At 42.0% G+C, this 18,003-nt stretch overlaps 1 protein-coding gene across 3 annotated transcripts in view; it reads left to right on the plus strand.

Moving 5' to 3' along the window:
• LOC144692197 (volume-regulated anion channel subunit LRRC8A-like) overlaps positions 1 to 18,003 on the plus strand; it is a 54,346-nt gene that overhangs the window by 13,539 nt on the left and 22,804 nt on the right. Inside the window, exons 2-3 of one of the 3 annotated variants that reach the window (XM_078560754.1) lie at positions 3,628 to 5,742; positions 13,792 to 14,674. In XM_078560754.1, coding sequence (XP_078416880.1) covers positions 3,637 to 5,742; positions 13,792 to 14,064 — 2,379 coding nt within the window. In that variant the 5' untranslated portion in view covers positions 3,628 to 3,636 and the 3' untranslated portion in view covers positions 14,065 to 14,674. Of the gene's footprint in view, positions 1 to 3,627; positions 5,743 to 13,791; positions 14,675 to 18,003 lie in introns of those variants that run through there. The other 2 variants (XM_078560755.1, XM_078560757.1) reach the window with 2 other exon arrangements.

Raw genomic sequence — 18,003 nt, forward strand, 5'->3', positions numbered from 1 at the left:
AACTCACCAAGCCTCCTTAGACAGCACCTTCCAAATGCATGACCACTACCATCTATAAGGACAAGGGTAGTAGATAAATGGGAACACCACCACCTGGAAATTCCCCTCCAAGTCACTCACCATTCTGACTTGGAAATATATCGCCGTTCCTTCACTGTCACTGGGTCAAAATCCTGGAACTCCCTCTCTAACAGCACTGCGGGTGTACCTACACCACAGGGACTGCAGAGGTTCGAGAAGGCAGTTCACCACCACCTTCTCAAGGGCAATTAGGGATGAGCAATAAATTCTGGCCTAGCCAGTGATGCCCACATCCCATGAATGCATAAAAAAACTAACCCCCGCCCATACCAGTTATCAGTTGAATCAAATAGCAGGTTATGGCAAAAGAAGCCCATCATAAAGACTAGAAAATCCATACTTGAGCCTTGGCTGCAATGATCACTATTTTTCTCATTTATCTCAATAGCTTCCATAGGAAAGCAAACCTCATCAGCAATAGTCCCCAGCCAAGCTCCATCAAATAGTGACATTGGATTGTTATCCTGAACAAGAAAATGGTACCTAAATTTAACATCACATTTCAAGGGCCACTCCTTAATTGGAGTGCCAGCCTAAGTTACATTGTGAAAAGGACAAAAGGAGGTTGCAGAAGGATATAGATAGGGTGAGTGTGTGGACAAAAATCTGGCAGATGGAGTATAATGTGGGAAAAAGTGAAATTGTTCACTTTGGCAGGAAGAATAAAAAAGCAGAGTATTCCTTAAACAGAGAACGGCTGCAGGATTCCGAGGTGCAGAGGGATTTAAGTATTCTAGTGCATGAGTCACAAAATGTTGGTATGCAGGTACAGCAAGTAATTAAGAAGGCTAATGGAATGCTATCCCTTATTATGAGAGGAATTGAACATAAAAGTAAGGGTGTTATGCTTCAGTTATACAGGGCATTGGTGAGACCACATCTCGAATATTTAGGACAGAGATGAGGAGAATTTTTTTCTCTCAGAGGATTGTGCGACTTTGGAACTCCCTGCCTCAGAAGGCGGTGGAGGAGGGGGTCATTGAGTATTTTTAAGGTGGAAGTAGATAGGTTCTTGTTAGGCAAGGGAATCAAAGGTTATCGGGGTTAGATGAGAACGTGGAATTCAAAACACAAACAGATCAGCCATGATCTTAATGAATGGCGGGGCAAATTCGAGGGGCTGAATGACCTGCTCCTATTTCGTATGTTTTGAATGTGCTTATCGCCTATAGGGAGTCTTTAATCCACAACCTACTAGCTCAGGAACAAAACAGTATCAACTGAACAAAGCTGACAACCTTTAATTAAATACTCAGCATTCAGAACAAAAGACAAACACCCTTAATTATAAACTATGTCAGAGTAAGCAGATTAAAAACACACTGACAAAATTTCCTTTTTTCTATTTTTGCAACAATTGCAAGATATTGATGTTTCTTTATAAGTTATTGGTGTGATCTTGCTTACAATATTATGTACAATTCCAGCCTCCTATGACCAAGCTGCCTGGCCACTTTAACCAAGCGTAAGCAGCTCACCGTCCTTAACTGAAGCAACGAGGGTGCCTTGAGCTGACCTGTCTTGGTGCAGGAATCATTCCTTGCACATAATTCGCACTTTCCAATTTCATCCCCTTAAATTCTACAAATCTCTGCTGCACCACCACCTCTCTCAATGCCTCCACTGACTCACTTGTCACGTTGCTTTGGCTGATATTAATTTTGGCTGAACCAAAATTTCCTCTAATTAAATATTGGGAAGACCATTTTCTTTGCTGTTCTGCACCAACTCAGCTCCCTAACCACTGACTTGATCCATCTCCCAGCAACTCTCTGAGGCTGATCAAGACTTTGGCATCCTATCTGACCTGGAGCTGAGCTTCCTACCCTTTATACTCTCCATCATTTCCATCTCTGTAACATTGTCCATCTCCACTCTTGCCTCAGCCCACCTACTGCTGAAACCCAGACATTGTGACAGCTTTCACTTATTGCAGATCAAGACTCCAAGATCTCTTTCATCTTCAGGTCATATTATTTTCTTTCTGTTTAAACGATGATGCCTTTGCAGAGTTTTTTCTTGTCCCAGTATGAAGCACATTGCATTTTTCCATTGTGAATTTCATCTGTTACCTGTCTCCCCCAATCCCAATTACATTCAAATCCTTATGCAGTTTATACTATTCAACTTTGGAGTTATGTCGGATATCATTTAGGATTTTATTCCTATCCAGGTGCTCTATGATATGATTTTCAATAAGGGTTTGACAGCTTTACCCACAATGTAGTTATCGCTTCCTGGGCCAATTTTGCCACATCTCCAGTCCCCAGGTACCTCTCTAGTGTTCAATGATTTCTGCATTGTGCAAGAGTTCCTGCAATTTCCTCCTCTATTTTTTTAAGGATCCTCCCGAACCCACACGAAAACGATAAGCCTGCTGCCAGTCTGATCCTTTCCTCCCCACACCTTAACATCCTCACCAACCCACTTGCAATGTCAAATTTGCCTAATCCTAATGTTTATCCTAATTCAAACCCTAAACTTTATCCTAGCCCTAACCTTAAACCTAATTCTAATCCTAATCTTCATCTTAACTTTAACCTGAACCATTCTCCAAACCCTAACCCAAACACTAACATTTATTTTCATCTAACCATTATCCTAACCCTAACCCAAACACTAACCTTTATTTTAATCTAACCATTATCATAACCCTAGCCCAAACACTAACCTTTATTTTGATCTAACCATTATCCTAACTCCAGCCCAACTCTTATCCTAATCTTAACACTTTTACAGTATTAACCCTAACTCTAACCCTAACCCTTATCCTAACTCTAGCCTTGACCCTAATTTGAGACAAATCTTGACTACTTTTGCAGGATTTGGAAAAGTTCAGGACAAGAAAAGTTAATGTCTTTCCAGAAGAATTAATTTGAATTATCAGGGAAATATAAATTAGATTTTTATTTGATAAATGCGAGGCTTATAGATTCTTGCTCTTGTGAGATTTTAACCTTGTCTATCTAAAATATGTCTTTTGGGGGATTTGAAAAAAAAAATTATCACTATTCTTTATATTTCCTGAAATGACTACAAATGTAACTTGTGTTTAAAATTATAGCTTATCCTTAGTCAAACTAGACCCATATTTTGTTAATTGTACTAAGTGACCACAGTGAAGTTTAAATTGATAATCTAGTTTTAACGAAGAATTGACTTTGACACTGTCAAATGTTCCTGTGTAAGGATAGAATTCCCTTCAAGTGACTGTGTGAAATCTTTTGACCATGTTTAATTCCCGCTTCGTAACTGCTATGTTACCTCCTTTTGCCGGGAGGCTCATCCAGAATTTTCTAAATGATGTTAATGGGAAACCCTTATTGAACAAGTATCCAATTGCTCCAGTAGTCTAGCTCAGGAATGATAAAACCCACCCAGAGAGGGAGCAATCTAATCTGAATGTCAGTAAGATCTGAACTCTCACATTTATAATATGAAGACACTTGGCCACCCTGGCTTAACCAAGGTACAAAGTGTGAATTCATACCTTTAACCAATCTGTGTTTGAAATTACTTTTGTTTCTTTCTGCTTTTGCTCCATAGGCTACTGGGATGTTTACTGTGTCCGAGTTCAAATGGTTGACAGATCCTCAGACAGCCTACCGCATATTAAAACCATGGTGGGATGTTTTTAGCCATTACATCTGCATGGTGATGCTCTTGATTTCCCTGCTAGGAGGAACGCTCCAGATTGCTCAGAATAAAATGTTATGCCTTCCTTGCAAGGTGGTTGTCAATGAGTTCTGCAAGGCCCCTTGGGAGAATAATATTGGTACTTCAGCAAATAATACTCCTGATCTAAGTGGAATAAAGAACCTTCTCGACAAGCAACAGTATGCATACATTGATGCTGTGTGCTATGAGAAGCAGCTTCATTGGTTTTCCAAGTTCTTCCCCTACCTTGTGCTCTGGCAGACGCTGCTCTTTTTGATTTGCAGCAACTTTTGGTTCAAGTACCCCAGCACCAGTTCAAGGCTCGAGCACTTCATCACCATTCTGCACAAGTGCTTTGACTCACCATGGACAACACGGGCATTGTCTGAGGCAGTCGAGATCAGTGGCGAGAAGCAGTCTTACCGCAAAGCGAAGCAAATGTCCAGACTATCTTTCTCCACCTTAAACTTTGAAATGGGTACCAAGCTTACAGTGAACAGAGTGGAGCCCAATCTTACCGATGCCACCGAAAGAACTATCCTGGACCGAAAGGAAGGGGAGCAAGCAAAAGCCATCTTTGAAAAGGTGAAGAAGTTCAAAGCACATGTTGAAGAAAAAGATATTGTCTACAAGTTGTATATGAGACAGATTATTTTCAAAGTCATTCTATTCATTCTTATTATTTCATATATTCCCTATTATATTATTGAGTTGCATTTTGATATCAATTGCAATGTTGACATACAGATATTTACAGGATATCAACAGTATCACTGTGTCCATTCCTTGTCAACTATATTCAAACTCTTAGCATCTTTTTATGCAATACTGGTTGTGTTACATGGATTTCTTAGTGTCTATAGCCTGTATTGGATGCTCAGACGCTCACTGAAGAAATATTCTTTTGAAACTGTTCGTGAGGAAAGTAGCTACAGGGACATTCCAGATATTATAAACGATTTTGCTTTCATTCTTCACTTATCAGACCAGTATGATCCACTTTATTCAAAGCGATTCTCAGTCTTCCTCTCAGAGGTCAGTGAAAACAAATTGAAGCAGATTAACCTTAATCTGGAGTGGACGGCAGAAAGATTAAGGTATAAACTGCAGAAGACCCCTCAAGACAAGATGGAGTTGTACCTGTTCATGTTAAGCGGACTCCCAGATGCTGTCTTTGAACTGAAAGAACTTGAAGTGCTAAAATTGGAGCTCCTAACTGAAGCCAAATTCCAAACAGCAATGTCTCAGCTTACCAACCTTAAGGAGTTGCACCTTTACCACACACCAACCACAGTGGAACCGCAGGCATTGAATTGCTTATCTGAAAATCTACAAACATTGTACATCAAGTTCACTGACATGGATAAAGCCCCACGTTGGATATTTAGTCTAAAGAATCTGACAGAACTTCATTTAACTGGTAACTTAAAAATGGAAAAGAATCACTTTGTGTCCTTAAGTGGACTTGAGAACCTAAAGAACTTAAAAGTTCTATACATGAAAAATAGTCTTCCTCACATTCCAGCAGTGGTAACTGGGTCAGGACTCCTCTTAAACAAACTGTCTATTGATAATGAAGGTACCAAACTAACTGTGTTCAATACATTGAAGAATATGATAAACCTCACAAACCTTGAACTCCTTAACTGTGACCTAGAGCGCATTCCGCATTCTATTTTTAGCTTGTACAATCTACGTGAAATTGATCTGAAAGGCAACAGGCTTAAGACAATAGAAGAAATTATTAGTTTCCAGCATCTAAAATGGCTTTCTTGCCTTAAACTTTGGCACAATGCTATTGCATATATACCAGTGCAAATTGGGACACTATCAAATCTGGAGCAGCTGTACCTTAACAATAACAGAATTGAAACTGTACCACCACAACTTTTTTTATGTCACAAATTACGATATTTGGACTTAAGCAATAATCACTTGACTTCTTTTGGCGATGAGATCAGTGATCTGAAACATCTTCAATATCTTAACGTATCCAACAATAATGTAAGTGAATCCGTCTATAGTTATTGTCAAAGGAACCGTATTGTGCAATTGTGTCAGTTAATTTATTTGAAGATCTTTGGTCTCTGGCCTCTGCATGATGTATGAATCCACAGACGCTAATTCACCTTCCATTGTATCATTTCTATTCTTGAATCTGGCTGATTTCTTCATTGCTGCTAAGAGTAGCCAGTGTTAGATTAGCTGCATGGTAGAACTCTTGCCCAGGGTCATATGTTCAAGTCCCACTTTATAGACAGATGAGCACAAAATCTAGGATGATACCTTAGTGCAGTACTGAGGGAGTACTGCACGGTTGGAGGTGCTGTTATTCAGGGGAAATGTTAAATGCAGGTCCTGTCTTCTTTCTCAGGTGGAGGTGGCAATACTGCACAGAAGAGCAAAGGAGTTTGCGCTCGTGTTCCACTCAATATTTATCCTTCAACAGCAGTAAAATTGATTATCTGGTCATTATCACAGTGCTGTTTGTGGGAGCTTGCTGTGTGCATATTGGCTGCCTAATTTATAATAAGGATTACACTTGAAAAAAGATTTCATTAGCTGTAATGCACTTTGCTCATGACCGTTCAGATACAAGATTGTGACTTCAGGCTCTACCCCAGCACTTCAGCACTTTCTATGTTGAAGCATTAGGAAGAAACAACTTGTCAGACAGCTGAATTTTCAGGCTTTCCATCCAGCAGAAAAGGGGTAGTCGTGCCCAGAAGATTTGGGGGACTGACCTTTGCTCTGTTCCCACTGTTCCTCTGGCCATTATGGTCATTTAAAATGCAAATCAGGGTCCTATAACACACTGCAATGCAACTGGTTGGAGTGTATTGGGCTACTTCAATCAGTGACTGGCCTGAGGAGCTTAACCTTGTATCCAAATCCCTTCATGCCCTCACCTCTGCCCATCTCTGTAACATTCTCCTGCCTTGCAACTCTCTAAGAACTCTACGTTCCTCCAACTCTGGTCTCTTGCTCATCCCTTTTGACCCACAATTGGCAGCTGTGCCTTTGGCCCTCTGGGCCTGGTGCTCTGGAATTCTCTTCTGAACCTCTCTGCTGCTCCACCTTCTTCATACCCTTAAAACCCATCTCTTTGGCTAAGCTTTTAGTCACTTCTTCCTAATGTCTCCATCGTTGGCTCCATGTTGATTTCTTGCCTCGGTACACATTGTGAAACAACTTGAGGCATTTTTCTATGTTAAAGTCACGGTATAACTCTGTTCCTTATCTACCAACTTCATCACTCTCCCTGGCAACTGTCTGAAGATTAAACCAGTCTGTTCACAATCTTGGTGGCACATTTGACCCCGAGATGAGCTTCTGAACTCAAATTCGTGCCATCACTAAGCTTGCCTATTCCCTTCCCCGTAACATCACCCAACATTGCTGCTTCTCAGCTCATCTGCTGCTAGAACCTTCATCCATGTTCTTGTTACCTCTGCACTCAAATATTCCAACACATTCCTGACTGGTCTCCCACATTCCACCATTAGTAAAATTGAGGTCATCTAAATCTCTGCTGCCTAAGTCTCAACTCATACCAAGTTCCGTTCACCTAACACCCCTTGCTTGCTGACCTACCTTGACTCTAGGTCAAGCAAAGTCTTGATTTTAAAATCCTCACCCTTGTTTTCCAAATCCCTCCATTACCTCACTCCTCTCTATCTCTGTAGTCTTGTCCAGCCCCAAAACCCTCTGTGCGCCTTTAATTCTGGCCTCTTGAGTATCCCTGATTTTAATTGCTCCACCATTGTTGGCCACACCTTCAGATGCCTAGGCCCCAAGATCTGGAATTTCCTCCCTAAACCTCTCTCCATCTTATCTCACTTTCTCCTTTAAGACACTCCTTAAATTTTTTTGACCAAGCTTTTGTTCACCTGGCCTAATATGTGCTTATGTGGCTCGGGGTCATATATTGTTTTATAGAATAGAACAGTAACAGAAGGAGGCTATTGGCCCTTCATGTCTGTGTTGGCTCTCTGAAGGAGCAACTCACCTAGTGCCACTACCCTATCATTTCCCGTAACCCTGCACATTCTTCCTTTTCAGATAATAATCCAACTCCTTCTTGAATGCCTCGATTGAACCTGCCTCCACCACAATCTCAGGCAGTGTATCCCAGATCCTAACTGCTCACTGCATGAAAAAGTTTTCTCTCATACTACCAGTGCTTCTTTTGCCAATTACCTTAAATCTGTGCCATCCTGTTCTCTCTCCTTCCACCAATGGGAACCGTTTCTCCCTATCCACTCTGCCCAGACCCCTCATGATTTTGAATACCTCTATTAAATCCCCTCTTAACCTGCTCTTCTCCGAGGAGAGCAGCCACAATTTCTCCAATCTATCTACGTAACTGAAGTTCCTCATCCCTGGAGCCGTTCTTCTGAATTTTTTCTGCAGCCTCTCTAATGCCTTCACACACTTCCCGAAGCATGGGCCAGAATTTTCCAGCCTTCCCGTGGAGGGTTATCCACAGTGGGGCCAGCAAGCCATTGAAATCTCTGTTCACATCGGCAGGATCAGAAGATCCCACTGGCATGAGGGGCTGGAAAATTCCGGCCATGGTGCCCAGAGCTGGATGCAATACTCCAGTTAAGACCGAACCAGAGTTTTATACAGACTTAACATAACTCCCTAGTTTTAATAATGCCCCTTTGAAGCACCTTGAGACAGCTTACTATATTAAAGGCACTCTGTAAATATAAGTTGTTGTTGTTGCTCTCACACCACCCATCCTGTCTCTTTGAGATTGACATTCTAGTATCAATAAGTAGCCAGGTTAGGGGTAGCCTTCTGCAATGGCTGGAACAGAATGCTAAAAGCTTTTACAAGATATGTCACATCGAGCAGAATGAACATAAAGGAGTCTTTCCTTTAACAGCAGGTCTGTTCACGAGCAATAAATAACCATTTTCCACTTAGTGACAATTTCCTTATGGCATCGCATTTCCTATCTGTAGATAAACAAGAATATTTGATCTTGTTGTTCCAGTTGCCTTTCCCCACTCATGACTGTTCAATTAAAAGCTACAACTTGACAACCATTCCCTTATCCCTTATACCGGGATGGCGCAAGTGATTCACATCAGAGACCTTTGGTTTATTAGAGAAGCTTCACAGGGACAAAGACTTTTCATCATTGCAAAGAGCTGGAAAAACAGCAGAGTCTGAATCTCCACCCAGAACAAGAGCCAGAAAAAAGGACTGTGACTTATTGCCAACAGAGCTGTACAACAATTAGAAATTATTGTTGCATAAACTTTGACTTTTATTATTGTTTCCTCGTATTGTTCTCACTGTATGTGTTTTTCTTTTCAAAGGCTTTGGTTATGTCTTCTGGACTACTTCTGTCTTTTTGCACAACTAAAAGCTGTTATCAACTCAGCTGCCGTTCTGCTCCTTGAGTCAGAAATGTACTGGCTCCCATTTCCTGAACTCTGGTTTGGATTCCTTTAGCACCTTTCGCCCTGGTTCATGAGGAGCTTGGAAGGCCTGCCTCCTGAGGTCCCGGATATTGTAAATTTGTTGCTGCCATGATTTTTTTTTTTCTCTTCCCGTCGCTTCTTAATCTGGCCAAAATTTCTAGGCAGAAGTTCAAGTAACGCATTCCACAGAACTCTATATTTGTAATTGACTCAATATGGTAAAATGACATGCAACTCCCACCCCACCCTCCTCAAAAAAAAAACTGGTAACGTTTGATGTTGCATTGAAAATTTGCCAACTTCAGTCTCCATTGGCCATTCAGTCAACAAAAATATCAACCGTTTTCAACATAAGTGTAATTGAAAGAAAACAAGTTCTCATAGCATTCGACATATTGAGGTCACGATACATGAGGGAGACGATACAAGATCCAAAGCATTGAATATCTTAATTATACAATGGGTCTCACGTGGCAGTTTTCAGCCTTTCTGTCATGTGTTGTTAAGCATGGAAACAGAGAGGAAAATGTCCTTATTAGACAGCAATTGAAGGTACACCAGGTAATGAGGAGAGCAAATGGGATGTTGGCCTTTATTGTAAGGAGGATGGAATATAATGTAGATACATTTTGTTATAACTGTACAGAGCATTGGTGAGATCACACCGAGAGAGCTGCATACAGTTTTGATCTCCTTACTTAATGAGGGATATACTTGCATTGGAAGCAGTTCAAAGAAGGTTCACTAGGTTGATTTCTGGGATGAAAGGGTTGTCTTACAAGGAAAGGTTGGGCAGATTGGGCCTGTATTCATTGGAGTTTAGAAGAATGAGAGGTGATCTTACTGAAACATATAAGATTCTGAGAGGGTTTGATAGGGATGATGCTAAGAGAATGCTTCCCCTCATTGAGGAACCTAGAACTAGGGGACACATTTTCAGAATAAGAGGTTTCCCATTCAAGGCTGAGATGAGGAGGAATTTCTTCTCTCAGATGATCATTAATCTTTGGAACTCTCTTCATCAGAGAGCAGTGGAGGCTGGGTCATTAAATATATTCAAGGCTAAGTTAGACAGATTTTTAGGAACATAGAACATAGGACAGAGCAGCAGTAGGCCATTCGGCCCTTCAAGCCTACTCTGCCATTCCCTAAGATCATGGCTGATCTGATTGTGGTCTCAATTCCGCATTCCTCTCTGCCCCCTATAACCCTTGACTCCCTTGTCTATCAAAAATCTTTCTAACTCAACCTTGAATAAATTCAATGACCCGGCCTCCACTGCTTTCTAGGGAAGAGAATCCCACAGACTAGCAACCCTGTAAGAGAAGAAAATTATCCTCATCTCTGTCGTAAAAGGGTGACCTCTTATTCTTAAGCTGTGTCCCCTGGTTCTAGACTCCCCTACAAGAGGAAACATCCTCCCTGTATCCACCTTATCTACTTTGATCTAAAAGGGAGTCAAGAGAAACGGGGGCAGGCAGGAAAGTAGAGTTGAGGCCACGATCATATTAGCTATGTTCTTATTAAATGGCAGTGCAGGATCGAGGGGCCGAATGGCCTACTCCTGCCCCATTTTCTTATGTTCTTATAAACCCTGGCCTCCCATGTTGCGAGTGACATTTCTACCACAGTGTTGAGCTACCAAAATAAGCAGTTTCAATAGAATTTTTTTTTTAATTATGAAAGGTTTTTGATAGGGGGGGGCGGAGAAGAGAAAGATTATTTCCTCTGGTTGAGATCTTTAATTAAATTGCATTCAATTTTTAACTGTGATAGAATGATGAGAGAGGCTTTGAGTAAAGACTAAAGCCTTTTGAGGCTTGTCAGATCATGGGATGTTTTGCCACAGGAAATGGGCTGATGAACTTCCTTAAATGCCCTTAATGACTATAATACTTTACCTGGTAAATTCAGTGATCACAGCTGAAAATGGTTATGTGCATAAAAATTATTAGTGTAGATTTTTAACTTCTTATGCTGGCATAAAATTGGCAATGTGGATCGACTGTCTGTTATAGAAACTGCCTGGTCTTAAGTAAAAATTGGACAGGTTCGCAGGGGAGTGGGATTGGTTGGGTAGCTCTAACAAAGACTCGTGCAGTCAAATTGGGTCAAATGTCCCCCTTCGGTGCTGTACCAATCTATGATTCTACAATGCAGTGGTGATTTGCCCAGCCAAATTACAACGCAGGCAGTGAAGATGAATATCTACCCCTTCTTTTGTCAGTTCTGAGCTGAGATGCACCAACCAGTCGTCCATCCTACAGTCCATTCGTCGTCCATCCTACACCCAGGCCTTGTTGAACCCCTACTCAGATTCATTCAATTCCAGGACCTCTAAACTATGGAACTACTTACCTCCCCTCAGTGTTATCTTCTTCTGCGACCTCCAGGTTTTTAAAATCCAAACATATGGCAGAATTTAATGCCCTCCACTGTGTCTGGTGGAGGCAGAGGCATTTAATCGTGTGGGAGGGTAGCGGCTGGGGACCAGGCCACCTTCCCACCTCTGCCCTGATTAAATCCATGATGGGAAAGCCCATGGATGGCCTTCCTGTCCCGCTGCCAATTGAAGCCCTTAAAAGAGCAATTAATGTCCACTTAAGGGCTTAGTCCCTCTGCTGGTTGTATGAACTCATTGGCGGGTGGGGGACTCGCCATGCAGGAAGCCAGAAAAGCAAACCCTGTTCTGGTTGTTTGCAGGCTTCCAGGGTGGAGTGGGTAAAATCCCTCCTTCAAATGGACTCAATGCCTGATCGAGGGGCCCAGCATTGGGAAGGGGGTGCCTACTGAGGGCCAGCTCTTGCTGCTGACCCTTCTCCTCCCCCCACTGCGAACCCCATCCCGTGACAACCATCCAGTCATCACTCACCTGTGGGCCCCTCGCTGATCCTGGGCCTTGGACAGGTGCATTACCAACAGCAGCCACTGCTTCCCCAATGATGCTGCTGAGCAATGTACAACTGATAGCCTTTGATTAGCCAGTTGCTCTCAGGGGGTGGGATTTCTGCCCCAGGATCCTTGGTCCCGAGGAATCCCCACCGCTGCCTAGATAAGTACTTGATTTGCACTTAATTCGGCAGACATTCCCAAAGGAGCTGAGGTCTTGCTGGCTCTCCAGCTGGTGGGCTAGGCTCCCTGTTGCCTCCATTAAATATCAACCATAGTGTCATCTGATCACCACTTTCTGATTTACCTCAGCCTTATTTCCATCCTACGCTATGGGCTTTGGTAAATACATTTTCTTTATTTCTAAAGCACCCTTTGACAGTGGTCAGTTGGCTCCCAGGTTTCATTGCATTTTCCTTTGTTCACTGGTAACAAGAGCTTCCTGCAGGTACTTCCAAATTTAACAATGGGAATCATTTTTAATGATCTCAACAGGCCTCTTGCCTGAAAGCCAACCAGAATGACAGGCTAACTGGAGGTCAGGCTCCAAAACAGCAGCGGTGGAGGGGGCGGGCGGCAGGGATGGAGGTAGGCAAACAACAGTTATGTCCTATATTGTAGGGGAACCTAACATTGCGGGGAGATTTGGGAGGATTGGGAATTGCTGGAGGGGAATCAAACATCAGGGGAGGGTCTGTGTTTGTGTGTGAAGGCCAATCATGGTGTGTTTAAAAAGTAAGCCTGCTGGTTCTGAAAGAAACACTCCTACACCTCCTGACCCACAAGCAGTGCTGTAAAGGCCTTTCCCTCATGGATCCGGCACTTTGTGTCTCTTTTAACCTGCCAGGATTCCTGAATTACACAAAAGACATTAGTTATAATGGAGGCACACTGCCTTCTTAAAAAGATTTTGGTGACTAACCCGCCTCGTGTGAGCATCCCCTGTACCGCCTCTATTATGGGCAAGTTGGAAATGGGTTGGGGTTTGGTTTCGTGCTTTTTATTTTCCACCAGATGCAGTGAATAAAATTGCATCAAATCATACAGCAAAGGAACAGGCCATGTGGCCCAACTGGTCTCCATAAGTGCTTATGGTCCACACAGGCCTCCTCCCACCCTACTTCATCGCATCCTATCAACATATCCTTCTATTCCTTTTTCCCTCATGCACTTATCTAGCTTTTCCTTAAATGTATCAACTGTGTAGAGAGTATTGAATTCAGCCTTACAACTTGCCAAGAGTGTGTGTGTGTGATTCAAACTTATGACTGCAGGTTATTAGTATAATACCTAACCCCTGCATGCCCATTACAAGTGCACAAAAGCTAGAGACAGCTTTAGCTAACTTCCCCATCCTTCCTGTTGGAGATGCTTCGAACGTCTGGTCAATGCTTTTCAAATAAAGTGACAGGATCAATGGCAACCAGTGATGCATCAACCTGAGATTCTGTTTTATTTCTTGGACAAAATAAATTTTGGAATCATAGTTGTGCATACTTAATTAATTTAAAGTCCTTTAATGCCACATCTGTTAGATATTATTCCAATGACCATTTGGAACTATTTTGTCATGATGCTTTTTTAATGTTAAACATTACATTATAGCTTGATGTGAAATTAAGAGGCATTTATGCTCTATGTATATCTGTATCTAGTAAAAGTTTACAGTTTGAAGCAATTATCCTAAGCCCAAATGACTCTTTACCAACTTGGTATTCTTTTACAGCTAGAATTCCTACCCAATGGACTATTTCAGTGCCACAATCTACGGACATTGCTGTTGGGAAAGAACAGCTTGACAGTATTATCACCTCTAGTGGGTGATTTGGAGAACCTTGTATTTTTGGAACTTATTGGAAACCAGTTTGAGATCCTGCCTGAAGAACTAGGCCGGTGTAATTTTAAACCAAGTGGCCTTGTTGTGGAAGAGTCAGTCTTTAATTCATTACCAGCGTCTGTAAGAGATTATTTGCTAAAAAATGATACAGAGCAAGTGTAATCAAATCTTATGCTAAAATCGGCCAGTGTTTGTCAAGATTATGGGAGGAAATATTCAACTATTGTCGTCAGTGAGGACCTTGGCTCATAGCCTCATGCATTTCTCATTACTGAAGACCAACAGATATCAGCTATCAGACAGTTATCTGTCAGGTATCCAGAACAACTTTGTATTATAAATAAATGACTAATTTAGACATGTAGGTGGATAAAACGATCCCTGAGAAGTATTAGAAGAAGAGATCATTAAGTGGCAGAAAGGAAAAGATTTGAATATTGATCAAGAAACCAAAAAAAAGTGACAAGTATTGTGATTTTGATTTAGCCACTCTCATTATAAGCCGAATTAGTTTGTTGATTGACGCTCTTTGATGTTACATTTGTAGGAAATATAAATTTGCACATTGTACAGTCTGGGGATCTGTGGGCGGGCGGAAATTTTCAGATTTCCAAAATAAATATATAAAGTGTTAAATAAATGTAAAAATGCACTTTAAGGGATGGTTTCACATCCTGAATTGTGTTTCCTTTCAGATGAATGCTATCATAGAATGGCCTACACCTGCTATTATTTCACAAGATTCAGCCAGTTATCAGGAGCTATGGGGACTATTAAACACGCTAAACTAACTAGAATGTCTATATGTTTCTCCTCACTCCAGTTTAGTTATTGAGTTTTTTTTTTACCTGGAACAAATGACAACGGAATGAATTTTCACTGCACGGTTTCAAAGATATATTTTGTTAGGATGTACTGACTTTAATATTTTTTAAAAGCACTTAATAAATATTTGGCATGTCAATTTCTTTGTACTGTTTAGAATAGCAAAGATTTATGGCTGATGGTTTTCACCTGATTGTTTAAGGTCAGGAGAGTAATACAACAATTTCTTCATTTCATTTTCCTCTTTCTTCTCCCCTTAGTTTCGCCAAACCTCACCCCCACCCCCCAGACCTCTTCTAAACAAATCACATTTTCTTGCGCAAGTTTACCCAGCACTAATCTAGGGTAGGTATTCCTTCCTCAAATGCCATCTTCTCTTCTCTGGTGGGACATTCCATTGTTACAAGGCTCCCGGTTGAAAATTAAAGAGACTCAGTTGACTGAGGTGTATTTGCCATGCACATGTCACAAACAGTAATGTTGCACAAACTCATCTGCTCAGCAAGCAATGATGGATTAAAGTTCCCCTTACTGCATCAGGTATCCCCACCTTCCAGCCCCGAAGCAGTTATTATGGGCAATTGTGGCTTCATACTAGATGCCAACTAAACATAGAGGTATGAGGACTGGAGTCAAGCCACATGTTTGGTGAGGAAATGTTATCCATACAAGCATAAGAAATAGGAGCAGGCTTAGGCCAATTGGCCCCTCTGCCATTCAATAAAATCATGATTGATCTGATTATGCCTTAACTCCACTTTCCTGACTTATTCCTTATCCCTTGACTCCCTCGTAGATCAAAACTCTGTCTAACACAGCCTTGTATATATTCAATGACCCAGCCTCCACTACTCTCTGTGGAAGAGAATTCCACGGACTAACGATCCTCTGAGAATAAATTCCTCCTCATCTCAGCCTGAAATGGGAGATCCCTTAGCGTTAATCTGTGCCTCCAAATTTGAGATTCCCCCTCTCAATGAGATCACCTCTCATTCTTCTAAACTCCAATGAGTACAGACCCAACTTGCTCAATCTTTCCTCATAAGACAACTCCTTCATTGCAGGAATCAACTTAGCTGACCTTCTCTGAGCTGCCTACAATGCAATTACATCCCACCTTAAACAGAACTGTACAGTACATTAGGTGCAGTCTCACCAATGCCCTGTACAGTTATAGCAAGACTCCTCTACTTTTATACTCCATCTCCCTTGCAATAAAGGTCAATATTCTACTTGCTGTACCTGCATGCTGATTTTTTCTGATTCATGTGCAGGGACACTCAGGTCCCTCTGCATGCAGCATTTTGTAGTCTCCATCCATTTAAATAATACTCTGCTTTTCCATTCTTCTCAACGAAGTGTGCAATCTCACATTATATTCCATCTGCCAGATTTTTGTTGACTCACTTAATCTTTCTGTATCCCTTTGCAAACTCTTTTGTATCATCCTCACAATTTACTTTACCTATCTTTGTACATCAAGAAATTTGGCTACAATACACCCATTCCCTTCATCCAAGTCATTAATATAGACTGTAAATTGTCGAGGCCCAGCACTGACCTGTGTGGCACGCCACACAACAGTTTGCCAACCTGAAAATGACCACTTATCCTGACTCTGTTCCCTGCAGGTCAGCAAATCGTCTATTCATGCTAATAAATCACTCCCAACACCTTGATCTCTTATCTTACGTAGTAACCTTTAAGCTGTACGTTATCAAATGCCTTTTAGAAATCCAAATACACCACATCTACTGGTTACACCCTGCTTGTCATATCCTCAAATAACTCAAATAAATACATCAAACACGATTTCCCTTTCATAAAACTATGTTGACAATGCCTGATTGTATAATGATTTTCTAAATGTCCAGCCACTACTTCCTTAACAATGGATTCCAGCATTTTCTCAATGACAGATATTAGATTAACAGGCCTTTAGTTTCCCAATTTCTTTTTCCATCCTTTTATGACTAGAGGTGTTACATTTTTGGTTTTCCAGTCCGCTGCGACCTTTCCAGAATCTAAGGGATTTTGGAAGATTATAACCAATGTTTTTCTCATGCAGTATAAATTGTTGCTCCCTTTGAAATTTGGCATTCTTGTATCTGTCCTGATGAGTGTAAGATGAAAAGCTTTGACAACATGACTCTTATTTTCAGCAATACTCAAATTCTGCACCACCAGGCAACAATCCTTTTTCTTTCTTCCCATCCTTCCAAAGTGACAAATACCATTGAATATTCAGTTCTCAGCCTTGGTCCTTTTGCAACCATGGGTGAAATTTTCAGTACCTGCTGACGTTGGGCGGGTTCGGCAGCATGAGTGGACAATTTGGTGAGAAGGCCAGAAATCGGTTTCGCAACGTCATGAAACCAGTTTGCAATCACCCGTTCTGCCCATCGATGGCGGGCTGTGTTTCTGGCCATCGGACATCAGGAACCTCATTGTAATACATCTGCATATCATTATAAGGCCACCTGCTGGAATCAGCTACCCACACTGGATTGTCTGCCCACAGTCACGCCGACGTGTTTCACAACAGCATATATAAGGTGTGCACTTGGTGGGCTGCACTTTGAAGGGATCTGGGAGATGAGTGCACAGTAATGTTGCACAGCAAAGACTGCCTCACGGTTGAGGCGACTTGGGGGTGGGGGCAAGGGCTGCCCTGTGGTTGAAGGGTTGACGGTAGTGCACAAGCACATGCGGGGTGGGGGTGAGGGAAGCGGCCACGCATTAGGGACACCTTGTATAAAGTGACCATTCCTCTGCAGACGGCTCAGGCACAGCTACATTGACATGAGTGGAGTCTGGTCTCTAGATTATCTGCCCACTCAAGCAACACAGAGGCATCAAAGTGCCACCAAGTGCTCCAGAGCTTTTCACCCCTCAGGCACAGACTGCAAACAAATGAGCGTTTTAGTGGACTGCAGAACAATTGGACGACTGGGCACGTTGTACAATCTCCTTGCTAAAGCTGGCCATGGAGCAGTCACTGGTGCACACGCTCTCAGCCCCTTGCAATTTCATCATCCAGGTTTGGACCAGTCTCCTCCATGGTTCAAGCTAACAGCACAGGCTTGCAGTGCGGTTCAGGAGAATGCCTGTGCCTGAGCTGAGAGCACAAGACGCGGTCCATTGGGCAAAGCTGCCACCAATCGGACAGGTGGAGTTGGGCAGAGGTGGTTGGGGTTTCGGGCAGTCATGCAGCACACTAAATTCTGGCCATCCAAGTCGTGGCCAGCACTCCCTGGGATGCATTAAGGGGCCTTC

The sequence above is a fragment of the Cetorhinus maximus genome, chromosome 17, assembly GCF_964194155.1.
Source record: "Cetorhinus maximus chromosome 17, sCetMax3.hap1.1, whole genome shotgun sequence".
Classification (NCBI taxonomy): domain Eukaryota; kingdom Metazoa; phylum Chordata; class Chondrichthyes; order Lamniformes; family Cetorhinidae; genus Cetorhinus; species Cetorhinus maximus.